Raw genomic sequence first — 9,622 nt, 5'->3', positions numbered from 1 at the left:
TTTATGCACCAAGAGCTTGTAACACTCCAAAGAGAAAGGAAAAATTGAAATTGCATCATATGACCCCTTTAAGCCACAGAGATAGATAGATAGATAGATAGATAGATAGATAGATAGATAGATAGATAGATAGATGTGACAGTAATTACTTTGTGATTTTCTGAGGGTTACTGAACCATTAAAATCTCAATTTTAATGTTTTTAATGAGTAAATCTCAATCACACTTACATTTGTATTTTAGAATTTTAAAAATTCATATTTTATTTATTTTTTCTCCCATAGAGAAGTTTAGCCATATTTACCTCACTTTTGGGGGATAAATTTGTTACAACGTATAACTTAGTAACCTCAAATTTACCCTAAACACGTATGAATAACATGTTAACTTCAACAATCAATAAGTGTGTGGTAATGTGAGTTTTTTGTATAATGTTGTGGAAGTAAATTTTTCTGACATAACGTTGAGAAAATAAGCGTGTCTTGCATGTGATGCTGTTTAAATCAGTATTTCTTACGTGTAATGTTGTGAATAGTATAATACCTGTAATGTTGTGGAAATTATAGGCCTTATGTGTAATGTTGTGGAAATTTGTATTAAGTGTAACGGTGTGGAAATAAGTTTTTCTTCTGTGTAATGCCGTGGAAATGACTTTCTTACGTGTAATGTTGGAAGTGAGCTTTCCTTTTCTAGAATCTGTTACATGTAATGTGGAAATTAATATTTCTTGAACGTGCATTGAGGAGGAAACGAACATTTCTTACATGTAACGCTGTGAGAATTAGAGTTTGTTACGTGTAATGTTGTGGAAATTATTATTGCATCTTTTGATTTTGTGTAAATTGGCTTTTCTTGTTTGTATTTCAATGGGAATTGACATTTCTGAAACGTAAACGTGGTAGAAATTGACATTTCTTATAGGCTACGTCTATAATTACATTTCTAACGTGTAACTTTGTGGAAACAGTTCTTACAGAGCGTGTCTTGCGTGTAATAGAAACGAATGGTTCCTTCATATAATGCTGCAGGAATCGTGTCTTAGGTGTAATGCTGTGGGAATCGCGTCTTACGTGTAATGCTGCGGGAATCGCGTCTTACGTGTAATGCTGCGGGAATCTCGTGTCTTACGTGTAATGCTGTGGGAATCGCGTTTTGCGTGTAATGCTGGGGGTATCGCGTCTTGCGGTAATGCTGCGGGAATAGTGTCTTACGTGTAATGCTGCGGGAATCGTGTCTTACGTGTAATGCTGTGGGAATCGCGTCTTGCGTGTAATGCTGCGGGAATGTGAGCGCGTCCACTGCGGTCCACGATCCGCTGAAGATCACCAACAGCAGCAGACACGCGTGAACCCTTCTCGCCATTTTCCATGAAAACACTCAATCCAGCAGCACAGATATCCTCACAGTGATCCAGCAGAGACCGGAATATCCAGATATAAACCAGCTGTTTTTGTCTGAGAAGTGAAATTAAGTGAAATTAAGAGATGTCGGTGCACGCGCGCCCGCGACACTCCTCAGATCTGCGCGCGACAAACAAACACTCTGAAACACAAACCTCGCGCAAACACATCCACTTAATATTCATTCATTCATACAAACACTCTGAAACACAAACCTCGTGAAAACACATCCACTTAATATTCATTCATTCATACAAACACTCTGAAACACAAACCTCGTGAAAACACATCCACTTAATATTCATTCATTCATACAAACACTCTGAAACACAAACCTCGTGAAAACACATCCACTTCATATTCATTCATTCATACAAACACTCTGAAACACAAACCTCGTGAAAACACATCCACTTAATATTCATTCATTCATACAAACACTCTGAAACACAAACCTCGCGAAACACATCCACTTCATATTCATTCATTCATACAAACCCTCTGAAACACAAACCTCGTGAAAACACATCCACTTCATATTCATTCATTCATACAAACACTCTGAAACACAAACCTCCCGCAAACACATCCACTTCATATTCATTCATTCATACAAACTTATTATAATACATTTATATTCATATTTAAGAAATAAAAACGCTATAACAAACTTCACATGTTCCAGAATAAAATGAATGGAAGAGTGTGAATGAACAAATATACATTTATTTTTGTGAGAAATTTGTAACTATTTGGAAATATTGTACATCTAGTCATTTGATTTATGCATGACTTGCTTAAATATTACAAACTTACGAATAAATTAAATAAGTTAATTAGTAGATTTGTACTACACATTTTTAGAAGTGTTTCTAATGTAAATATATCTAATTCATGTGCATAGAATTCTGTGTAATAATAACAGCAGCAGCAGCAGGAAACAGCAGGAAAAGCAATCACACACAGAGCTGTAAAATACTAGTTCTGCTGAAGGTTTGGACAAAGTTTGGAGCATGCAGTCAATGGTTTGGACACAATAGTGACATGCTGAAACTGTTGCTTGTACTTCACACAGTGTGATGGTGTTGACCTCTAGCGGTGAACTTGAGGAACTGCAGATGTGACTTTTTCAGAGGAAAATCTTGGTATCTGCTGTATCTCCAATTATACTGATAGCTGGCTATTGAATTAATAAACTCTTCAAACTAAATAAAATGATCACGTTTTTTATTTGTATAGTTACAATATAATGACTGAAAGCACATAATATGCCACATAAATTCTAACTAGTAAAGATCAGTGTGCGCCGGTGTGAGAGAACAGATTCATCCACATCTCTGTCTTCAGTCAAAGCTTTGTCTTATGTACAGAGACATGTTTCTCATGAGACAGACACAGAACTTACTAAAACACATTTAAACAAACAGTCTGTATATAAAATGCAAGAGAAATGCAATGTAAAACATGCATAAATGTAAAATAAACAATGGTATAAAGTAATATAAATACGACAGGACCACTGATCTCCAAAAATGACTCTGTTATAGATCACTGATTTGAATCTGTGTACATGTAGCCCATAATAATTCAATTTTCATTTTAGACTCAGTTTATGTTATTTGATATATAAGTGCTACATTACATTCAGTCATGATTAGCAATATTTTAATTGCTTCATTATGGACGAGTTTAATCTTGACATCATGATGAAGGTCTTATACTATAGACTTGTATTCTTACTAATCCACCTCTTTTGCGCGCTCATGAGCCTCTTCTCCCTCCTCTGTTTCACCTGTAAAACATGCAAAATAGCATTCAGATAAACACAAAACTAACAATAAAGCATTCACCATCACTCATGTGTACATGTATGTTTCTATTAATGCTGCATTATTTCATTTGAAGGTCTAACCTCCTGGTAATGCAACCACCTGTATGCATTAGTAATCATTTTTAAAAAGTAAAATATAACAGCATAATAACTTTAGATTTGTTAAAGCTGCACTATTTGAAGCTGTAAGTTTGGCATTGTTTGTATTAATTGCTTGCTGTTTAGCAACATCTGACCAAAATTAAAATGACCATCACACACATTAATTTATAACAGTACTATAGTGAGAACCTTCTGAGGATTCCTCATCTGACGGTGATTTCCCTTATTCTGTTGATTTCACAGGTTCCTCCGGAGCTTTAGACCAAGTAAACCATCCATCAATACTACCAATGTAGTTCACACCAGCTCTCAAGAGCGAATGTTCTTTCTCCAGGCTGTAAGGAGGGAATCAGAAGAGAACAACAGTGTTGAGTGGAACAAGTTGAAAATTTGTTACTATATTTTAATTAGTACAAAGCAGACTGTAACAAAAATATTGTTTTTAAATATAATACATTTAAAACATGATGTTTGTCTGTTGGTGTTAGCATGATAGCGACAGAAGGATGTTTTCTCACCTCAGGTTACAGTTTGAGTCTCGTAGCACGTCACTGAGCTGCTGCTTTGAGTCTCCTATTTTATTTTTACTCAGATCAAGCTCTTTTAAAAACTGCAGTGCTTTTGTTTCAGCCAAAGACTGAGCCAAACAAGCAACATCTGTAATGCCACAGTCATTTAGACTAGAAAGAGAAAGACAAGCAGACAGAGGAAGAAAATTATTTTCCCTTTAACCCAGAGTGTGATATTAACCCAGAGTGTGATATTAACCCAGAGTGTGATATTAACCCAGAGGTCACAGTCATGTTTGTCATTTCTTAGCATCATTTTGTACAAGACAAAATCACAGTCACTTCAATGAGAAACCATGTGATGAGGAATTTCACCTAATGGCTTTCCAGTGGCAGAGAAATTCAGTGTTTCCCATTAATTATTTAAACTATGGTGGTCTGCTATAGTCTAATTAGTCCCACCATAGTTTGATAATGAACCAAAAATCTTTTCAAGTTCTCATCAACATAAACTTGCACTGCAGCATGTCACATAAACAAAGCAGACTGCACTACTTTCTGTTCCTGACATGCACCTTTCACAGAGAAGGAAGTCAAAAATATTTACATGTTTTCAATCAGCCATTCAGATTTTTGTATTAGTTTTGGTGTTTATCAAACAACACTAAATACTTAAAGACTTAGTATTTATGAATGACATTTTTTTCTTTTTTACTTTTTAATCTGGACCAAAACATGCCAAAAAAGATATCTGAAAAATTAATAAATAAAAAATATTTTTTTTTTTAACAAATAATACAAATAAGAATTAATTGGGAACCCCCTCCCCCATTTTTGTGTACTATTTTATTGTATTTTCAAAAGCATTATGTTCAAACTTCTTTTTGCTATATTAAAAAAAGAATACATTTATTAACCTTGACTGAAATAATGAAATAGTCCGAAAAATCTGTTTTTTTAACGACTTTTTTTTAACCTTTAGACAAAATATTAAAGAAAAATGTTTTCATGTGCTTTGTTTTGTGTCATATTTGATAAATCAGGATTTTATGGCTCATATACTGTAATATATAGTGAGAATATGGGGCTCATACTTGAGGAGGAAAAACAACTCAATTTGATTCCAAACTGAGCAAAAATGTGCAATTTGGTGCAGTTGTTATTTATATGCCAAAAAATAAAGAGCACCAGACTGATGCATTTACTTTTAAAATGTACAATTTATTCCCCCACATGATGAATTTTGTATTGAGTTCAGATCTGACAGAGAAATTCACAGTATTGACCAACAGAAGCTGCCTGATGTTTTAAAATATAAATGAAGTAAACGGCAGTTTAAAAATAAAAAAAATGATACATAATAAAGAAAAATAAAAGTGCCCAATCGAAGTGTCAGAGAAAGAAGATTCTGCAGGAACACATTCACTCTTCTGCAACTTATTAATGTTATTTTCTGTTAATGTTATAATATCATTACGGTTACTCTTATCACAAACATCATTTCTTGCATTAAACTAATTGCCTTGTTTGCGCTCCGTTGCTTACACTCTGTCTAGTTTGAGGCACATGTACTTCGGGCAGTTTGGCTGATACTGTTACCCCGCTGTTGTTCACTCTGTGGCCTCTGCCATTTTTAAAAAAGTATCTTGTAGTTACACATTTCTTCATAACTGTTAGTGATGTTACTGTTACTGAGGTTCTTTGTGCCACAGTCCACATTTAAAGCTAATCGGTAATGAAATTTTTACCTGCAATGTGTTTGGTACCTGTCAGGTGTTTATAACAGACCCTGCTTTCATCAGTTCATAAAACACAACAGGGATTTTCCACAAATATAATGTGAACTCAGACTCCTTGTGAGATATTGAGTAAAAGTGTTATAGTTAAATTGCAATGTTGAAATGATTTTAAACCTTTTTAAGAATGTTTCTCACCTCAATCTCTCCAGTTTACAGTGTGAATCCTTCAGTACGTCACATAAGTGTTTCACTCCTGTGTTTTCTATTTTATTCTCACTCAGGTCCAGTTCTCTCAGGTGTGATGGGTTTAAACACAGAGCTGAAGTCAGGATGAGACACTGTTTCTCTGTAATACTGCATCCACACAGACTGATGACAGAAAGAGAAAAGACAATGACTCAGATCCATGTTAAGTTCACATGTGAGTTAAATGCATCATGAATAAACACCATACTGTCACTAATACACCACCAAAAACCTGGCAACTTAAATATTGAACCATAAACCAAGACAGAAGCATAACTGTGATTTGAGGATACTAATTACAACCCAAGCCTGGAGCATCTTCACACTTGCACATAAAACGTTTGTGAATTATAAATGTAGATTAATATCACTGAAAAATAACATTTAAATGGACTGTTTTCACATTGTTCATTTGAGAAAATCAAAAGTTTGTTAATGAGAATCACAATATTAAGTAATCTTTAGAGTCTAGTTTACCATCACAAAATAATAATAAAAACTGATTATGTGAACATTACCATAAGTTCTGTAAAAACCCCATAACTGTCAGAATAATCTGCTGTCATTCATGTTACATGTCACTTCACTTAAAAAATAAATAAATAAAAAAATAAAAGAAAAAAATTTTTTTGGGGAAGTCGTGGCCTAATGGTTAGAGTCGGACTCATAACCCAAAGGTTGTGGGTTCGAGTCTCGTACCGGCAGGGATTGTAGGTGGGGGGAGTGAATGTACAGCGCTCTCTCCCACCTTCAATACCACGACTGAGGTGCCCTTGAGCAAGCTACCGAACCCCCAACTGCTCCCCGGGCGCTGCAGCATAAATGGCTGCCCACTGCTCCGGGTGTGTGTTCACGGTTTGTGTGTGTTCACTGCTGTGTGTGTGCACTTTGGATGGGATAAATGCAGAGCACTAATTCTGAGTATGGGTCACCATACTTGGCCACATGTCACTTCACTTACGTTCATTTTTAAAGTCTGGTTTTTACTTCTATCTCTTTTTGCAGAAAATATTTGACAAACTTCAGCATATGAAAATTTTATAGCCACATGTTTTAAATGCTTCAAAGTAATTTTTTTCTACTGATACACATATTACTGAATCATCAGTCCATTAGCTCATAATATAATAAACTTTAATCATACTGTAACTGCTGTACAGTATAATATTACTAACGCTAGTTTCTCCAGCTTGCATTGTGGGTTCATCAGTAGATCACTGAGGTTTTCCACTCTCGATTGTCCTATTTCATTCCCACTCAGGTCCAGCTCTCTCAGGTGTGATGGGTTTGATTTCAGAGCTGAAGTCAGAGCTGAACAATCATCAGCTTTTATATCACAAGACCTTAACCTGCATTCAGAGAAATTAAACAAATATTTTGTTTTTCATTCTGTTTCATTAAAATACCAAAACTAATTTATTTGTTGTACGTGAATGTTCCTCACCTCAATCTCTCCAGTTTACAGCATGGATCCTTCAGTATATCATACAATTTATTCACTCTTGTCTGTTTAAGTTCATTCCCACTGAGGTTCAGTTCTCTCAGGTGTGATGGGTTTGATTTCAGAGCTGAAGTCAGGAAGACACACTGTTTCTCTTTAATACTGCATTCACACAGACTGAAGACAGAAACAGAAAGGACAAAGGTTCAGATTCTTGATGGCGTCTTATAAAAGAGCAACAGTAGGCATATAGTCCTCCATATAGTCTTTAGTTGCCATAGTTTAACTGTTTTTAAGTTCCAAATGCCAGAAGCGGTTGTTTTCTTCTCATTCATTTTTTTTTTTAAACTAGAGACATAATTTTTTTTGGTCTCTTGTTCATTGTTGCAGCAAATGTGAATCTCATAATATTTCTGCAGAACATGTACACAACCAGTATAATTCATCAAATACTTTACATTAAACCCAATTATTTCCTAGTTAGAGACCTATTAATAAGTCTGACCAACAGAGAAATACAGTTGCAGTACAGATGCAGTGCTACAGTTTAAATACTGTAAACTGGGCCTGTTTAACTTATCAGTGATTTTTAATCTCTCTGTAACTGCTGTACAGTATAATGTTACTAACGCTAGTATTTCCAGCTTGAATTGTGGGTTCTTCAGTAGATCACTGAGGTTTTTCACTCCAGAGTCTCCTAGTTTATTCACACTGAGGTCCAGTTCTCTCAGGTGTGATGGGTTTGATCCCAGAGCTGAAGTCAGAGCAGAACAACCTTCATCTGTTATATCACAGCCTCTTAACCTATATTAGGAAAAAGAGAAAAGCAGAAAATAAAACATTCTGTAAAGACATAGAAAGAGAGATCATCTTGACTTCACCAGATCACAAAATACTCAGGCTCTTTACAATATACAGACTATAAAGTGTCTTTGTTTAAAAGCTGTTGAAGTGATTTTAATCATTTTGATTCTTGTATGTGAATGTTACTGACCTCAATCTCTCCAGTTTACAGCGTACATCCTTCAGTGTTTCAGATACATGCTTCACTCCTTTGTTTTCTAGTTTATTTCCACTCAGGTCCAGCGCTCTCAGGTGTGAAAGGTTTGAACACAGAGCTGAAGTCAGGATGAGACACTGTTTCTCTGTAATACTGCATCCACACAGACTGAAGACAGAAATTTAAATACTGTAAACTGGGCCTGTTTAACTTATCAGTGATTTTTAATCTCTCTGTAACTGCTGTACAGTATAATGTTACTAACGCTAGTATTTCCAGCTTGAATTGTGGGTTCTTCAGTAGATCACTGAGGTTTTTCACTCCAGAGTCTCCTAGTTTATTCACACTGAGGTCCAGTTCTCTCAGGTGTGATGGGTTTGATCCCAGAGCTGAAGTCAGAGCAGAACAACCTTCATCTGTTATATCACAGCCTCTTAACCTATATTAGGAAAAAGAGAAAAGCAGAAAATAAAACATTCTGTAAAGACATAGAAAGAGAGATCATCTTGACTTCACCAGATCACAAAATACTCAGGCTCTTTACAATATACAGACTATAAAGTGTCTTTGTTTAAAAGCTGTTGAAGTGATTTTAATCATTTTGATTCTTGTATGTGAATGTTACTGACCTCAATCTCTCCAGTTTACAGCGTACATCCTTCAGTGTTTCAGATACATGCTTCACTCCTTTGTTTTCTAGTTTATTTCCACTCAGGTCCAGCGCTCTCAGGTGTGAAAGGTTTGAACACAGAGCTGAAGTCAGGATGAGACACTGTTTCTCTGTAATACTGCATCCACACAGACTGAAGACAGAAAGAGAAAAGACAATGAATCAGATCTATGAAAATCATCTAAGGTTTTGGAGGATTTGGATCATTTGCCAGACTGTAATTTGTCATCTGAAAGTCACACGTGAAATTCTCTCGAACAACATTTACATTATAAAGCATTACTTCTTTTCCAGGTGCATTTGCTTCTTTGAATGTCTCCTTTCGCTCAACTGGCAAATATGTTTAGGACTGCTGTTCCCAGCTACATACAGTAAGGTTTCCTTAGTTAACTACATTAGTTAACATGAATTAATGAAGAACAATACTTCTACAGCATTTTTAAAATAAAAAGTTGTATCTCTTAACATTACGCACTGTGAACTGACATAAACAACAAACATTAAAGATGAATCTGATCACATTTTTATTCATTAAAGTAGTGCTGTATGTGTGCTTGCTGCAATTAAAAAATATATAAAAAATAAAAACTGTCCCTGAATTTAAGCAGGACTGAAGGATTAGGTTGAACGTCAGCCGATAAAGATTGGTGGCCGATCTGTTGGTACATTATTAATTTGCTGTGTT

General features: G+C 35.3%; 1 protein-coding gene across 1 annotated transcript in view; it reads right to left on the bottom strand.

Moving 5' to 3' along the window:
• Positions 1-2,947: 2,947 nt before the first annotated feature.
• Positions 2,948-9,622, bottom strand: part of LOC107566706 (uncharacterized) — a 101,602-nt gene continuing 94,927 nt past the window's right edge. Inside the window, 9 exon segments of the mRNA XM_016252235.1 lie at positions 2,948-3,191; positions 3,522-3,667; positions 3,851-4,012; positions 5,776-5,949; positions 7,002-7,175; positions 7,271-7,444; positions 7,898-8,071; positions 8,262-8,435; positions 8,533-8,706. Of these exon segments, the coding sequence (XP_016107721.1) occupies positions 3,556-3,667; positions 3,851-4,012; positions 5,776-5,949; positions 7,002-7,175; positions 7,271-7,444; positions 7,898-8,071; positions 8,262-8,435; positions 8,533-8,706 (1,318 nt within the window). The 3' untranslated portion in view covers positions 2,948-3,191; positions 3,522-3,555.

This window comes from Sinocyclocheilus grahami, unplaced genomic scaffold (assembly GCF_001515645.1).
Source record: "Sinocyclocheilus grahami isolate Dianchi unplaced genomic scaffold, SAMN03320097.WGS_v1.1 scaffold1094.1, whole genome shotgun sequence".
Taxonomy (NCBI): Eukaryota; Metazoa; Chordata; class Actinopteri; order Cypriniformes; family Cyprinidae; genus Sinocyclocheilus; species Sinocyclocheilus grahami.
This window is presented reverse-complemented; position numbering and strand designations above follow the sequence as displayed.